The 17614-nt window shown below is 38.0% G+C and overlaps 1 protein-coding gene across 1 annotated transcript in view; it reads left to right on the plus strand.

Moving 5' to 3' along the window:
• Window positions 1-271: 271 nt before the first annotated feature.
• The window catches only part of LOC121633066 (rho-related GTP-binding protein RhoN-like), a 32509-nt gene continuing 15166 nt past the window's right edge, over window positions 272-17614 (plus strand). Inside the window, exons 1-2 of the mRNA XM_041974943.1 lie at window positions 272-600; window positions 1667-1754. Of these exons, the coding sequence (XP_041830877.1) occupies window positions 496-600; window positions 1667-1754 (193 nt within the window). The 5' untranslated portion in view covers window positions 272-495. The remainder of the gene's footprint in view (window positions 601-1666; window positions 1755-17614) is intronic.

The raw sequence follows: 17614 nt of genomic DNA on the forward strand, positions 1-17614 counted from the left end.
TTTGTATCAACAAAATTTATCACAATGAATGATTTCAGCTTAACTTTTGAACAATTTACCAAATGTTTCAGCTTTACATCTGTGTTCCATTTACACAATATCCCATAAGCTTTTAATAGGTTTTCTTAATCAAAATCCTTTCCTCTCTGAGACATGAGGTAAAACAGAGGTAAGCCATCAATCTAAAGTACAACCACGTTTTAGTGCTTTTATTTGGATAGAAACAAACAGGAAACCGCTTTGAATTACGTCACTTTCACAGGTATGATCAGTGATTATCTCTTGGCCGGGGGAGCAGAGTAGCGCAGAGTATGTTACCGAAACTACAGAGACCGTGGAGCTGAAGTTTTAAACCGGAGTGATTCATCATCATCAGTCCAGGAGAAAGCTTCAGATCATTCAGAGCCGCTCCTCTTCTCAACGATCTACTGGCTGGGAGATAAATGACCAGAAGGCAGCGACTCAAAACCAACTAGTGATTTACACGGAGGCGCGATGGAGAGCAAGGGGTTACTTCGCTGTAAGATTGTGGTTGTCGGTGATTCGCAATGTGGCAAGACTGCTCTTCTTCATGTTTTTGCCAAAGATTCGTACCCAGAGGTAAGGCTGCATTCATTAAAGAGAATAAAGAGAAATTCTGCTGCAGGTGCGTAAAATCGCCAAAAGACAGTTCGCTCTCCCCGCAGCCTGTTTTATTTTCCCACAAAACATTCAAATCTGCCTAGAACAATGTAAATGAATCTTAGCAAAGTTACACACACACACACACACACACACACACACACACACACACACACACACACACACATATTATTAATATGTATATTTTGACTAATTTCCCCTTCCTTTATGGCGAAGTGTTGACTTAAAATGCTATAAAGCTGATTTCTTTCAAAGATCTTCTCAAGCGCTTGTTTGAAACAATGAACTAATCATTACACTATTTTTCTGTTGTCGTTTATGTAAAAAGAAAAGTTTCATATTATCTAAAAATAATAAGATTAGTCACTGTCTATTTTCATTGAAATATCATCTCGGTGCGCATTTACGCATGCCGCGCGCACCGTTGCGGTAGAGATCCTGTCTGACAACATTGGGACACCACTGCCTGTTTACATTGTGTGTTTATACACCGGCAGACACTAATTTAATGCGTTGTTGTATTTGTTATAGCTGTGACTGAACTATAGTTGAAGCAGTGAACATGAAACAGTTTATGAATTTCTTGATTTTAATTATGAAATCAGATATGATACAAAGTCATCTGGAACAATAAGGTTTTTAACTCATTGCCAGCTCCTCAACAACAGCAGGAAGTCTAATCGATGTACATGTTTTATTGAAAGTAAAGAAATGCAGTATTCTTTAAGACATCCGAAAGGAGGAGGTGGCTAGAAAAGACTATCTTCTGGGCTTGTAGACTTTGTTTTTCACTTGAATCTCATGAAGTGTTGAAAATAATGAAATCAAAGCTTCTTGACCTAAATTTTTAATTTGGAAATAGGTCAGAGCTGAGAATTGGCTTCATCTACTTTCTACAGACATCACCGCACTTCCCTCCGCACCACAGCCATTTGAGTTAATTAGGAAAATCCCACCCAATTTTATAACGTGCATAACACCCCTCTGAGCTTTGATCTCACTCTAGCCGCACGTCTTCTTGCAGAATTATGTTCCCACGGTGTTTGAGAATTACACAGCCAGCTTTGAGATCGACAAGCAGAGGATCGAGCTCAACATGTGGGACACATCAGGTAGGATGCACTTTCATCCTTCTTTTTTGCTGCAAGGTTGTCACACCAGTGTCCCGCATTCAAGATTCAAGATTCAAAGCGTTTATTGTCACATGCACAGTAAGGAAACAGGTTTCCCTGTACAGTGAAATTCTTACTTTGCCATCCACACTGAATGCCATAAATATTCAAAGTATATAGAAAAGACTAATTTAAGAAGAGCATGCAAAAGAGTAAACATAAAATATAAACTATAGGTAAAATATAAGTAAAGTAATCTATGTACATAATGTGCAGCGTGCTACATAAACTGTGCAACATTCAGCATTGAATGATTAATTGTGCAAAAAAAGAACTGTCATGAGGTAGACGGTATTATACAAATACTGAATAATAATAATAAGGTGCATTGACAATGTAAACAGTCAGTATGTGCATCATCAGTCTCCAAAGAGGTTGCAGACAGCTTCCAGGCTGTGGGCCACAGACATGAACTTCTTGGGAATACTGATCATTTCTAAATGCTTTAATTCATTTACAGATGTAGATGTAGCACTGGTAGATACATTATCTGTGTGTGTTCATGTAGCATTTATATAACTTCCCCCTCTTATCACCTGTAAAGTTAATTTGTCATGTGTCAACAGCAACTCAACAGTCAGTTTAGTTGTGTGAGAGGAGAAACAAGCTGTCATTCATCACTTGTCTGCTCTCAGTTATTGTCACAGCATAATCAACAAACAGAAAAGCTTAAAAATATCTGATATGCAATTCTGATTTGGCATTTTGGTTGTTTCTTCATTTGTGTTCAGTGTTTAACCCACAGTCATTGTTGTCACATCTTAGGAGGGGCCTTTAACTAAAGACATGTCTTTAGTCTCAGTAATCTTACCCTGTCTCAGTAATCTGCTCAGAATCATGTAAAATTTTCAAGATTTTTGGCTTTTGAGTTTACAGATTTAACAAACTATCTTCCTTTGTTTGCTTTTTGGCCAACTTCATTTCCACTTGCATAACAACACCCAAAAACGTGCTCTCACACATTCAAAGAGCACCTATAATGCATAACGTTCCATTAACCTCCACCCATGCAGACACACACACGCACACACATACACAGACCAGCTAGACAAGAGATTAAGAGCTGCAGCTGCTGAAGCTATTGCTGCTGTAGAAGTGTGTGCTCTCAGCGGGCGAGGCCACTGTTTAAACAACATCCCTCTAAAATTGCTGGTTGGTTCACACACATTCACACACCTTTCTCTTGCTGAGCTGTTTTGACGGATAACTGTTACACCAGTGAACACTTAAACAGTAATTTACTCCACCTCAACTCAAAAATTCAATTAATCTCTCTATGCGTAGCAGGTGCTATTCAGGGCTTTATTGTCTCATATTATTGGAATCTCGGCTGAACATAATGAATAATTCTCCTAGGTGTGAGTGTGTGAAAATGAGGTAAAAGAAACCTTTACGCTCAGCAGAGTGTTTCTAAAGAGTCAATAATGGGTAATTAACTTAAGAAAATATGTCGATATTTGGAAATAAGAGCAATATTATTTTTAAATTAAGAATAATTCTGCTTCTTGATGGGAGTATGTACACCAACCAGAAAGATTTTTATGACAACCTGGCAACCCTAATGCTGACTGAATAATTTATTACTGATTTTTAAAGCAATAAAAACAGAGATATTTGTGTAAACAGCAAAGTAGACATAGTGTATTGAGAAGCTGACATAGGCTGTATCTTTGCCTAAACTAGCTACTACTATAGCTTATGATATGTTGGCACTGGAAGCTGATAGGCATGTGATATGAAATGAAAAGGCGACTACTCGTGTCTGTAATGATTTGAGTCTGATGACCCAAATGAAGAGTAATGAAAGCTGAAATCCCCCAAACAAAATATGTTCAACAAATGCATGTACATTGTAGACAAATGCGTTCATTAATAAGCCCAAAATCCAAACTGAAAAGCAACAAGAAGAAAACAAGGAACAGATGAGGTTAATAATAACTAAGAAGCAGGAAAAGAAATGCTTGAGTGCTTGACTGACTAAGGAGAACAAAGACAATGTGGCAAATTGGTGCTAAAAACTTTGGAGTTTATACTGTACAGCAGGTAAACAATAACTCATTGTGTGTATGATTTGAACAGAGCAGTGGGGGTAACTAGCAGAACTCAGAACAGGTGTGGAATGAATAACAAATTCACCAAGAAATTATTGAAGATAAAACTGGAAGTAAAACTAACAACATAAAAGATGGCGATCCAACAACTGTAACAAAAAACAAAAACAAAAAACTCCTGAAGAACAAAACCCCTAAACAAAGCCCAGCCAGGCAAAAAAACACGACAAAAACCACATGACAGCGTTTTACCCAGCAACCTGCAGGAGGGTGCTACTGGCTTGGTGGGTCATTAGCACACTAGAGCTAGCAACCCAGAAAGATCTCAGATACCCACCATACCACTGTGTAGCCAGCCTATGTTCATATCTCAGTTTATAGGCCAACAATAAATATCTTTGTTGTTGTTTTACCTTTAAGGCCCATTTATCCTCCCTTACATACGTAAATAGTGACGTCTGTTTCAAACATTGTCATGCGTCACCGTCCTCATACTTCCATGCGTCTTTTACATTGCCATGGTTGTTAAGTTAATGCCTCCACTAGCGGGCAGGGCTGAGTTCAGAGTTTATTCCTGCCAACCGATGGCAGTTTCAGACACTGGTTAGTGGCGGTAATGCGTTGCTTTAAAGTGGTTTCCAGCCGCACAACACACCCTAAGCAATCGCATAGCCTTTCATCAAAAGCCTGTGCAATTTCTGCAGTTGTTGTCATTGTCTTCATTCTTCTTCGGCTCTTTTTTTCTTCTTATTCCTCTTTTTCTTTGGATTGTTTCTTTCGCTGGTTGCATGTCAGCTTTTCTGCTCAGCACTGCCCTCGCGATTTCCAATGGTATTGCTCTGTCTTTTGCATCAAGTGCAAAAGACAGATAGATAAATGGATAATGATAGATAACTAAGCTCTGTGAAAACGGACCAAATTACGCACGTAACTGATGCAGGAGACGGACGAAACTGGACAACAGAAAGAGGATGCCAGTGCTTACAAATATTTAACCTTAACTGATCTTCACCTTAGTTTTTCTTCACTTTTTAGATGATAACTTAAGTTATCAGTTCAATATTTCATAAAATCTAGACCTAAAAAAAAAAGTCATTTGTGCCCCTCTTTTTTCCTGGTCAGTGCCCCTGCCTGGCCCCCATCAAAACCTTTCTAGACCCATCCCTGTATATTTGAAGTATAAATTCTTTCTACCACAAGCCAACTACTTTGTGAGAGAACGGTCCTGCTTTGATTTGTATCTCAACTGTTCATAATTTCTCTCATCACATTAATGGCCCATAAATGATCAGACCTGCATCTCCAACATCTGCACAGCACCTGTGATTTAGAGAAGATGCCATCTTGCTTCCTTTTGCTGTTTCACTCTCACTAGATACCTGAACCTGATCTATCTTCATAGATGTGTGCATGGCTGTCTAATGACTAGTAGATTTTACAGCTGTTTACTAGCAAACCTCATTAATACTGAAAAGTTATAAGAAATAAAGGGAAACAATATGCTGTAACCTGCATGTTTCATTCTTCAGCTCCACTTGATATCGCCATGGATCTGATTGACATTAGACTGTAATAATTAGCTTACTGTTGATAGTGCGTCAAAAACAATTCTTTGGGGTAAACAAATGAACAGCTAGTTTCCTCCTTCTCAGGTAAACCATAAACAAGTGTAAGAGGAGAGGCAGTACAGGCACAGCAGACTAGAGCAGCAACATTTGTACAGAAATTTATTTATTTAAAATTCAGGAAAACCAGGAAAAGTGCGGGGGATGAGGGTGCGTTAAGTTAAAAATTTTGACGCAGTTAATAACATAAATCAGTTACCATCGTTAGCAGATTATTTTTGTCAGTCCTAATATATAAATATAGATATATAAGATAAAAGACTGGAAAAGTGAAATAATGATATCAAGATAATTAAACAAATCTTTGTTTCTAATGACATATTGAAAATGTAACTAACTGGATTTCACTGGGTAAACTAAGGTAACTGCTCATGGGTTTACCTTCATAATTATTATACAGACATGAATCTGATCTTACTTTTTCATTTAGCTCTCTGAATAGATGCATTAAAAAAAAACCAGCTATTAAATTATGCCATTTTAAGCTGATGGTTCGTGTCTGACTTCATCCAGCTCTCCATTAGTAAAGAAGGGACACGCATTTTCCTCAGAGCTTCCCCTCCAGCTACTCTGGGTTTGTCTCAGGAGACAGGTTCACCAGGAACCTACATCAGCATTCCCACAATTCTCTCTGGCGCTTTCCTCATCTTACAGTCACTTGTTCTGCTTACAAGGAAGTACCTGTGTGTGCATGTTCTAACAGTGGCTGTAATACCCTTGAGTTTCTGCTACTAGATTTTTTATGCAATCACAGCTTTGTTTGTGATGTGTGTGTGTAGTCATGGGAATGTGAAGGCATGCGTAAATGACAGCAAGGCAAATGTTTGTAAGCATCCAGTTTGGCTGAGTGTGTGTGTGTGTGTGTGTGTGTGTGTGGGGGGGGGGGGGGGGGGGGGGGGGGGGGATTGTGCCATTGTTTGCGGACCGGACAAAAGTCCAGTCCACACACAAATGAAACTCAGATGGTGAGGTAGTATTTTAGAAAAAATACTCATACTATTAAATGATCACTTTAATTCAGAATGCTGGATTCCACTGAGCATTGAAGGCATACAGATATTAAACAGTAAGGCTGGTGTTTCTGGGTGAATGACTGTGGAGATAGGACAGAAACAATAGGAAGAGAAGGGGCAGGCTGAGTTGTTGTACAGTTGTACGGTCTCAAAGATGGCAGAGGATGCTGGGCAACGTGCCAGATGAGCCTTAGAGTTGCCCACTTATTGTGCAGACACAAACAGAGGATTTAATTAATCAGGCACTTGCTGTGTGACCAAACACTTGCCCCCTGTCTGCTTCATTTTTCATCTCCCTATACCTCCCACTGCTTCTTCAACCTTCCAACTCTCTCCGCTACCTCTGAACATTTGTGGGTTCAAACTCCCTGCCTCGTAGGTTAAACTCTATTTTCTTCTTCCAGCCAAACTAAATTCCTGCTTCAGTCTGTTCTCTGCCAGCCCTCATTCTTCCCCCAGTCTTTCTGCCTTGGTCAGGTTTGTTGGTCTCAGTGTTCAGTCATATGGAGGTGACACAATCCAGATTAAGATCAGTGAAATGTTAGTCATGCTGAAGGGTTTTTCCCATGATGTCACAGTAGATCTTAAAATATCCATTTTCAAAGCTTTCTAAATCATTAAAAGGAAATATGGAAAAATAACCAGATTTCCAGGAGCTACTGAGGAAAGTTTGTATTTATTGTTTGTACATTACAGACAGAAAGCTATCAGACAAGTTCAACTTTCAGACTCGTTTTTGTCAAGTTTCAATTTATCTCAACATAGATTCAAATCATTAATTTAGTATTTGCTAAAACGACCCCTGGTTGTCATGAGAAGGGTTCTACCAACTTGTTCTTTGGAAGTTGCCCCTGTTTTCATTTTTAACATATATATTTAGGCTGCTATGTGTGTAAGTGCAAAGCTTTTGTAAGTTCAGTAGTTTCCTTCTGGCCTGAGATCGTAAACACACTGGAGAAGGTTTGCACTCAGGATTTTCCTACGTGCATCTTTCCCTCTATTCTGAGTTTCCCAGTCTTGCAAGACAAGCAACACAATTACACAATGACACAGTTACACATGATTTATTGTGATGAATTTGTATTTTTTTGATTTGTGTTAGTGGACAAGAGGTTTTTTGATTAATTTTTAAGGTGTACTTGGATATGAAGAGACTTGAGAGAGACTATGCATGTTTTTTTTGTTTTTTTTTAACAGCATTGTCTTGAGATAATGAGTCAACTATATTGTTAACTCAAGGTAACAAGGATAGTTTTCTCAAGATAACTAAATAATTACGTCACTATTGGCTTGATTATTTTGAAAAACTATGGTAAAACAAAGAAGTGTTTTTTTGTTAGAATTCAGTAAAACCATTTCCATGACGTAAACAGAATAACACATGCACATCTTAACTTACTGTTAATTGTGACAATGGACAAATAAGTAGGCTAATAGCCATCAGAATACATATACAGCAAAACAATGATCTTTCCCAGAATCTATCACCCTTTTTCAAAATACTAGATGAAAATTTCAAGCCTTGTTGATTATGATGATGCAGCAGTTTTGTAGTAAGAGGTCTCTGCTCTTCAAATGAGACTTTAAAACCTGATCCCTGCAGACCTACAAGCCATAACACAGTTTATATGTCTCGATTTGCTTCTCTTTGCAGTTTTCCTCTCTACTCTTTAATTTCATCCATTCTTTCTAATATTCTCAGCCCACCAGCCTCCGACCAGCCCTTTTCAGTTTCTGTTTCCAACAAGTCAAGGTCAGGAGACCCGTCGTAATGGGGCAGTGCCCTCTCAGCACTCTTTCACTTGATTAGCTTACCTCACACTTTCTTTGTCTGTCCCTCAATCCATCTTCATGTCTCTCCCTCTCTTCTCACTCAATCTTTTTCTCATTTTCTCAATTTATTCCACATGCTTATTCTCTGTGGATCCTGGCAGTTCAAATACAACACATGGCCCACTGTAATCTTTCTTCATATGCTGCAACTAGAGAACTATGACACAACTGCAGTGTTCCCCTGTTAATCTGTCCTTTCTAAACAAATTATGTTTATTCAACATCTATTGTACTAAGTAACTAAAACAGTGGTTCTGTTAAGTCTCTCAGCACGATTCTTTTGTTTTATCTTAAATGTCCTGCCTAGAGTCCAGAGGAATTCACACGTTTCTGTGTTAAAGCAGTCAATTATCAACCAATTTTTTAAAGTAAGGTTTAGAAAGGTCATAAATTACTCCAGGCCTGACCTTTAAATTCTTAGTTAATCACCTGGTGCTAATTATAAACATGCCCTAAAATCACTTCTTCCTGAAATCTAATGCAATTATAAGTCATCGTGTTCTTAAATTACACTTTGCATTACATTTAACTTTGTCATGGTTCTTCTTCTACCTCCATGAGCATCAAGCATCAGATTTATGTAGGTTGGAGTTACCTAAGGCTGCAGGTTTTCTCCATGACTATTGGACAGATTTCATGGTGTAGCTGAAGCCAGAGGGAGAATGCAAGGTGATACCTCTACTTTTTTGGGGGGGATGTTGAGCAGTTTGTAGCCAAGCGTGATGCTGCTGGAGTGTAGATCAACACCTTTTAAATCTGAGACTGTGGCTTTCTTTCACAATAGGGTGGCATGCTTTCTTCAGGGAGCTCAGGGTCTTGTTGTTTCAGAGCTACTCCTCAGGCAGGGAGCAGGATTCCCCAGGCAGAGCTGGAGGAAAAGACGCTAGAGACAGATAAGTCTAAATGTCTCTGTTGCTATTGCAATGATGAAATAAAAAAAATGAATTAGTATATGAAAAGACAGTTATTGCACATGAAGAAAAGCATAAATATATAATGCAATACAGGGAAGACATGCTGTGAGGTCCAGTCAAGTTATATTAACAATAGCCACACATGACCAGTTACATAAAATCATAGAGTTGCTCAAAGTGATCAAACTATATCAGACACTGTAGTTCAGTTCAATTCAGTGAAGATATTTTGTTGGCTGTTGTAGTAAATTGATTTGGTTTTTTTGACTGCAGCATTTTGGTCTCTTTGATCATCAGTGTCATTATTGGATGAAATAGAAAGTTGGTTTCAGAAAAAAGGTTTTTAAAACCCAGCATCTGTATAATCAGAACCAAATGAAAGACAGACTCAATAGTGACTGGCTGGTGAACGGAGCTGCATTTAGTAGCTTGAAAGCTACATGTTTTTCCACATCTGAATCAAAATTTCTTCCTGGATATATGATCAGAAACATCCCTCCAAGTATACTAACGTTCCTCTAATGTCAGTGTGATGAGTAAACAAGCAGCTGTTTGCAATATAAGCTTGTTTCAGCCGCCTCCAACGAGCCATAAAATCTGCAATTGCACAAAACCAATTTTCAATTTAGCTGCTTTGAGCAACATAATTCATATTTTATCTGAAGTTATTTACTGATAAGTTGGATTTTTAGTTTTTATTTGTTATTGTTGTCAGGGAATCTCACTGTTGCCACAAAGAAATGACAAAAATGATTCGTGCCTGCAGGATGATCTTGCCACAAAGCCTTTACTTCAAAAACATGCAGGTTTTGCAGGTGGGAATGTGAAGGTGTGAGGTAAGAGTCAATAAAAACAACTGGCTGATCCTGCAGGTTCACACTTTGTAATCTTGAAGAATGAATGAACAGGTCAAGCTTAGTGTTTTGAACTCTCCTTCAGGCAGTTCGCAGTTCAGTGGGGGTCTGAAAATGTAGCCAGTATTAATGCTTATTTGGATGTCCACTTACACACTCACTCTATACATGCTGTGCAAATATTGCTGGCGCTGTCTCCTCTTTGAACTTGTATCTGTCTGTCTGTTCTTGCAGGTCAGCAGAGTCTGTGGCAGATTTTGCCCTAACAATCCATCATTCATTTATGAGCAGCTTTTATGACTCCACTTACACGTTAGCTCCTTGAAACCTCTACCCAGATGTTAGCAAGCATCTGTGTGAGTGAGCGGCCCTGGCTTCGTGACAGAAAACAACTGGGTGTGTTGAAGCATTTTAGAAGCTTTTTAGAAAGAAGTGCAGATTGCAAGGAGCAGATTTTCAGATCAAGCAATGTCACCATTGAATATGGGCAGAGATGTGTATGTTTGTGTATGAGTAATAATATAAGTGTATGGGAAATGTATATATAGAGATGTTAAAGCGATGGAGGGATGCTGAGTCAAAGTAGAGGGCTCAGGCTGAAGTGCCCATAGTCATGTGTGAGACAAAGTGTGCTGAGTGAGGACTCAATGAGCTTCAGTAGGTATTCATGGTGTGAGTCTGAGCACCAGCCAACCTGGTTTGATTCCCTTCTGCTCATGCAGCCCATTAGAAGATCAAGGGTACATTGAAAATCAATGGGTTAGAAGCGTCTCCATTCCTCTGCCTCAGGAGAGCTCCGTCTGTGTTTCAGCTACTGGTGCTTGTGTAACTCAGCAGTTTGAAAGACATTGAGTCTGAAAGAGGAAGCAAAAAGGAAGTTTTAGAAAAGACTTCCCAACCACAAACAATAAGAAAACACTGAAATGCTTCATCATCTTTATATTAACTTGGGGCTCTCTGAATTTTACAGTTTGCAGAAATACTGTGGTATTCTTCCTCTACTATCAATAAACTATCACGCGGTGTTGAGATACATCAAATTTCTATTTTAGCAGCTCTTTTTCTTATGTGTTGAGATTAACCTCATAATTAATTTTTGTTATATTTTGACAGACTTTTTGCAAATCAGCAACTGAATGATCCAGTTGAAGAAATAGAAACATAATATGCTATTTTTTTTGTTGGGCATTTTATGGGATTTAAATCTGCCATGGTCAGCATTGTTTTTGTTTCTGATCTGGTTGTGTCTGGCTGTTTTCGAGGCAGCAGTGTGGGGTGCTATTGAACTGCACCGCAATACACAGAGGGATAAAATGGTTAATGGTCCACACTTACAAGCAGCCTTTTAACTATATCTAGGTTCTGTATAGCACTTTAAAATGAGTTTCTCAGTCAACCATTTTCACACATACTCATGTAGCTCTTCCAGTCTGGTGTACTTTACAATAATACATTCAACAAATTTACATAACACTGTAGAATGACATGGTAAAATGTTAGTCAAACTAAAACCTGACTTTTTACAGCATATGAACATGTTAGTCTGAAATTGTACAAACTTGTAACTCAAAGTTGGATTAACACACCCAGCTAATGTGGTTTGGGGATCAACTTTATTCTTTATTCTGATCCTGTTAGCTGCCACTAAGCTGGCAGCTACTCTTCCTGGGGTCTGCATACTGCAAAGTGTTACCTGATACATGATATACCACATACAGTATAGTAAACATCCATTATATCTGATCCAACAAGTCAAATGAAAAACAGATGCAGGACAAAAACAAGACACAACAAGCACCTAAAATAGATGTAAGACAACTGCGTTAACAAATTAGATAAAAACATTTCTGTCACAAAAATCCCCTAAAATTAAGTTGCTTATTTAATTATTAAAATATTCTTTCTGTAAGTTTTTTTAAAACTTGACTTTTGTGGTATGTTAGTGATTACACCAGGTAACATATTCTAAAGTATGATGGTTCTGTACATTACAGATCTGCAATGTACTTGCTAAAACTCGCTAAATATAGTGCCAGAGGAAGTTGGAAACACGGATTTAGCCAAGCCTGGTGTACCAGGAAATCGTGCACTAAAAAAACGTTCTGTGTTGTTTGTGACATATGATGCAATTAAATGCATTAATTTATTCAACATTCATAGACAGACAGACAGACAGACAGACAGACAGACAGACAGATAGATAGATAGATAGATAGATAGATAGATAGATAGATAGATAGATAGATAGATAGAGTTTAAACCTAAGGGTCTATCCATCTACTTGAGATCCCTTATCTATAATGCAAGTCTATGACCACTAAGCCCCCTGCACCTCTGCATTTACTCTGAGGAACAGGGGGTGGTGGTTGCTGTTCCCCTTGATTCTTTGTGACATACTGTCCCCACTGTTCATGACCTACTCTTTTTGGTGCACAAAGAAATATAAAGCTGTGCTGAAATTGACAAAAGAGCTCAAAAGAGCTAGGAGGTTTGATTTGAAGCAAAGATGTCCAGATGCTAGTCTGCTCCCTCTGTCGTTAATTTTAAGGACTCCTGCTGGATTACTGCTGATTTCAGGCTAAATATGCTCACTGGCAGCTCTCCCTCTGTGCTCACTGGATTAGAAATGTAACTTCACAAGGATTTTTTCCTCCAAAATCCATCTGGCTTGTCGCTGCTACTTGGCCTACCCCAAATTAAAACAGCAAACTATGATATAAACTCAGGCAGAGAAAACCTATGGACTCCTAAGTTTTCCATCCACCTGTCTACCTCACATGTCCACAAGATAGCCTGTCAATTACTGCAACAAGTGTATGTGTGTTGTCTCATTGTTAGAGGCAGTTCTACGATTTTCCAAGGTTTAATGAGACACAAACTGGTCCCAATGCTAATACACAGTTTATTAGCACAGCTGTCAATAATCTCTACGTGTCAGCCGGCCATAAATTTTTAACTGGACTCAATAACATTCCTCACTTGGCATCAAAAAACATGGCAAAGGACTTGGCAGAACTAGGAAATTTTGACTTCTGAGTTCTGATCGGATGCACTATCATGCTGCCTTCTGGTCAATTTGGATTTGTTGCATTCATGTCTGTTGGAAATATCAGTTTCTTTCTGATAAATCTCTTTTAATAACATCCAGGTTATATTTTATTTGATCCTTTAATATCTTGATTTCCATAAGACATGAACAGCTACACAGTGGATGTAAGAAGTGTTTGAAGAGCTTAAAAAGTTAAGCTGCTAAGTAACAGAGGAAACTTCAGAGCCAATCAGAATTCTCAAACTATTCTGCTCCAAAATGTGCCCAAGCGGCTCAAATGCATGTAGGTCTTAAAATCCTGTATGTTGAAAGAATAAACAACCTTCAGTGGTCAGTAGCTTAGCTGTTTGTGAAGTATAAAATTATAAAAATGGTCACACTGAGAAAAGAATGCGTTTCAGTTCTGACCCTGATCATTTTCTAACCCTAAGTAGTTTTGATTTTAAGCCTTACTAAGTGATGCTACAGCCTAAAGCTGACCAGGAAATGACAAAGTTTCATCATACCTTGAAGTGATCAATTGCAACCATGGCATCCAGTAAAGTGGCATCCATAAAGGTGACAGTCACATTGTAAAAGTGATGCATTCTCAAACCATGACCATTTTTCTCTTAACACAACCAGGAAGTAAAGAAAGTGTTTCAGTAAAGTGTTGTCATCTCAGTCTTAGGACACAAAAATAAAAGACAGTGCTTAAACGTGCCATCCACCCACCGCTCTTTTCTCTTTATGAGGACTTTGTGGTTTGTTAAACAATAGCCTCTGTGATAATGAGGAAATGCTGCTATGAGTCATATTACCATTGTGCCACTTGAATGGGTGGTACCTTACAGGGCACCATTATGAGTCACATCTAAAAGTAGGAACAAACCACCAATATGATCATTTCAGTTGTAGGACTTTCAGCAGGTCCAGTTCCCCTCTGGCACCTGGATCAGCCCGTGCACATTGTTGATGTGGTAACCAGCAGTCAGAATCACTCAGTTGTCTGAGATTGCACGGCAACAAGCTCAGTCTGTATATAAGTATGTATATATGTACATAAAATATATCATGAATTGTACATGAGGTAACTGTTGGGTGAAAACTATTAACATCAAAGAACCATGGACCATGATTCTCTGCTGTTCTTAGAAACTTAATTTCCCACAATGCAGCTGAGTTGACTGCTTCTGCCTGGCAGAACTTCAGGTTTCTAGCTTTAAGAAGTTCATTTGCAATGTAGGTTTGTGATATATGAATAATGTCTGCATATAGCTTCAGAAATTTTTAGATAAAATAGATAACATCACTAACTGAGACTTGACTTGGGACATCACACAGTTCTGGTTTTATTTATTTTACTGCATTGTAAAAGGAAAAACACAGCTGGCTGGTTTTCTTCTGTACAGCTGATTGGTGAAGTTGATTTTTTTAATTGCAAAAATTACGTTATGAATAATACCTTTGGGTTAACATGGGCTTTTGGACTGAGCAAAGACAGCGTAGTATCATGTCTACACTGCAGGGCATCTGGACACGTTTGTAAATGCACACTGACTTCAGGGTGGACTATCTCATAATCATCTGAACAAACAAGCTGATTACATATTGTTTGCACATTTTTCACAGCATGTGCAGGTATATTCCTTGATCTCTGTGGGTGGCGTCATTATTATCTTCACTCTAGTGTTTAATATTATTTCAGTGCTGTTAAATTCTGGATTCATTTTACATCAATAATTTTCCTTTAAAAAGATAAACTGTTTCTTCAGAAGGGCATGACGAGGACAAACAGGATTTAAAATATTAATGAACATAATGCTGTGATGGGGGTTGGCAGACCAGGGTCTCATGCGAGAAGATTAATGATGATTTTCTGTGAACTCATCTCAAGGTGTGTGTGTTTTTCTACTGACTCATAAAGGCATGATGTTTGCCTCTTATCAGTGACTTTATAGCTTTGAGCTCCACTAATCAAAGGCATTTCTGAAAATATAGCAGATGATGTTTAATAATGACTTTTACATTTTCAGACATAATGAGAAAGGGGGGATATCTTCAGAGCATTTAAATCCACTCACAAGACTTAACATATTTAATGCAAAATAGATAATATGCCTACCTTTTTTCTCATAATTAGGAAACCTGCCTGGTGGTGAGTTAAAGTTTGCTCATCTATGAATTCTTACTCTTAAAAGGCTCCTGTTTCTATTAATAAGAATGTAATAAAATGTCAGCTGACAAATTAAACCATAAGAATTTACAAAAGAAGAATCTACTAAATCAGTGAGCAAAGTAAGGACAACAATGTCCTCACACAGCTCGCAAGACGATCTCTCCAAGATCCTCGCTGCTATAGAAGAATCATGCTTTTTGTAGCTTTTATTGGGTACACACACACTTTTATGATTGATTGATGGATTTTATTATTAACAAATGGAACCGTTGGATTGAAAGTTTTGGGAGCTATGTTTCTGAGTATACTATCTAGGACTAACGCTTTCTTACCTCTGTCAGCTTATGTGGGAAAACATATTTTATTCTATGCAATTTCTGCCATTCTTGGCTTTCAAGCTTGAACTCCATTTAGTAATTCATTCAGATTTACTCTTCATTTTAACAGTAGAATACAGGATTTGTGTTTTGTGAGTTTTGCTGCAGACGTAGATATCAGAGAATTAGAAATAATATATTTTCCTCTTTTTAGTTTTGTTCTGTGTAATATTTAATGCTAGGTAATAAAGGCTGTATTTTGCACCTGGATTCTGTTTCCCTAGTGTCTCGAATTACTGTCAAATTTAACCAGATTTCTATGAGGTTGCATATGCTGGTTTATTTTCTCAGGTTATTTTTTGTTCTTACACTGTCTGTGTGTTTTAGGTATAGTTTAACAGTAAAAAAAAGTCCTGAAATCTTCACTTTGCTTTTTTGTATAAACGGTACCTAAATATCACAGATTTATAGCTATTGTTTTCTTATCTGAGATTCAAAGGAACAATAAGCATTACGAGTGGCTATAAGTCATGTTTAGGGTGGTTATACTCATCAACGGTACCACACACCTGAAACACTAGACATGTAAGAGAAAAAAAATTTAAGTACACCATAGTTTTTCAGGACACATATCACCTCTCTGTCAGAATAATTAATTAAAAACTTAACTGGATACTGAATGGTAATAAAATGTTCAAAGACTGCTGCACAGATCTTTTGTGTTGTCTTAGTGGTAGTGGGGGTGATTACACAAACACTGATGACTAGTGTTGTGATAATGCTTTTGAGATGGGCACCAGCATTGCGTTGCAAAGAGGAGATTTAACAATCTGATTAACTGCAACCTCAGTGCACCATGTGACAGTCAAAGGCAAAGAAATCAAGGGAGAACGGAGGAATTGTTTCAGCTAATTACAGAAAGTGTAGGTGCAACCACCCATCATCTTTCTTTGAAGGATAGTTAGCTAAGCCTTCTGAAGAAATACCTTTTTAGTATCTGCTTAGAACCAAATATTGGATTTTTAAAAACCATCCCACCACCACTTTGACATACTAATTGTACATAATTTAGCAAATATTTTATAAACCTGTCCCAGAAATATGACTACAAAGACATCCACATTTGCCCCTGATCCCATCTATTCTTTCAGCACTCTCCAATGAGAAAAAATCCACACAAGCATCAATCTCTGTTATGTCCTCACCATCAATAGCTTTCTTTCAGCCCACAATCATTTCTCTGAACATCAAATTTCTTTTTCTTCTGCAGGATCAAAAACTTTTCTTGGACACTGGCCAGTGTTTTCCACCGTGCCCCTGTTTGCTGGGTCTATCTTTTCTCTGTCACAACAGTTTAGTGTTGACAAATGGTCATCTGTTGTTGTGAACCAGTGTCAGAGTTTCACCACAGACATCAGATAAATAACTCCTATTTTTGTACTATATAAACCTCGTTTATGTATAAAAATGCTGCAGTGCAGCTTTAAAATGAATACTCTCTCCTGCCAGCTTAATTGAAAATCAATACTCTAATACCACCTTCTGTTCTTGAACATTAATAGATAAAATTGATTAAAATAATTGCTGGTTACATCATTACATCAGTTTCCTGGATCAGCACATCCTGCGTCCCTTATCTGTTCGATGTTTCTGGTTTGTGCAGGAGTGTTAAATGACCACAAGTGCTGTCTTTATTTGTGATGCCGCCTGTGTAGACTGGGTCATGATATGTTTTTGAGTCAAAGAGTCTCCCTCAAGAAGTCATTTCAGGATATTTTCTAGCCTCTGTGCTTGGATTTAGCTGCATGTACCACGTTTGTGTGAGGGGCTAAAATAGATTTGAGATATGTCCGAAATGACAAAAATGATATGAAATTAAACAGGGCATGGATGGTAAATGCTTATCAGTTATAACCAATAGACAAGACAAAAGCAAGTTTCTATGGAAAAGACATCAAAACAGAACCCCATGTGGAGTGGTGAGGT

Source organism: Melanotaenia boesemani, chromosome 21 (assembly GCF_017639745.1).
Source record: "Melanotaenia boesemani isolate fMelBoe1 chromosome 21, fMelBoe1.pri, whole genome shotgun sequence".
Taxonomy (NCBI): domain Eukaryota; kingdom Metazoa; phylum Chordata; class Actinopteri; order Atheriniformes; family Melanotaeniidae; genus Melanotaenia; species Melanotaenia boesemani.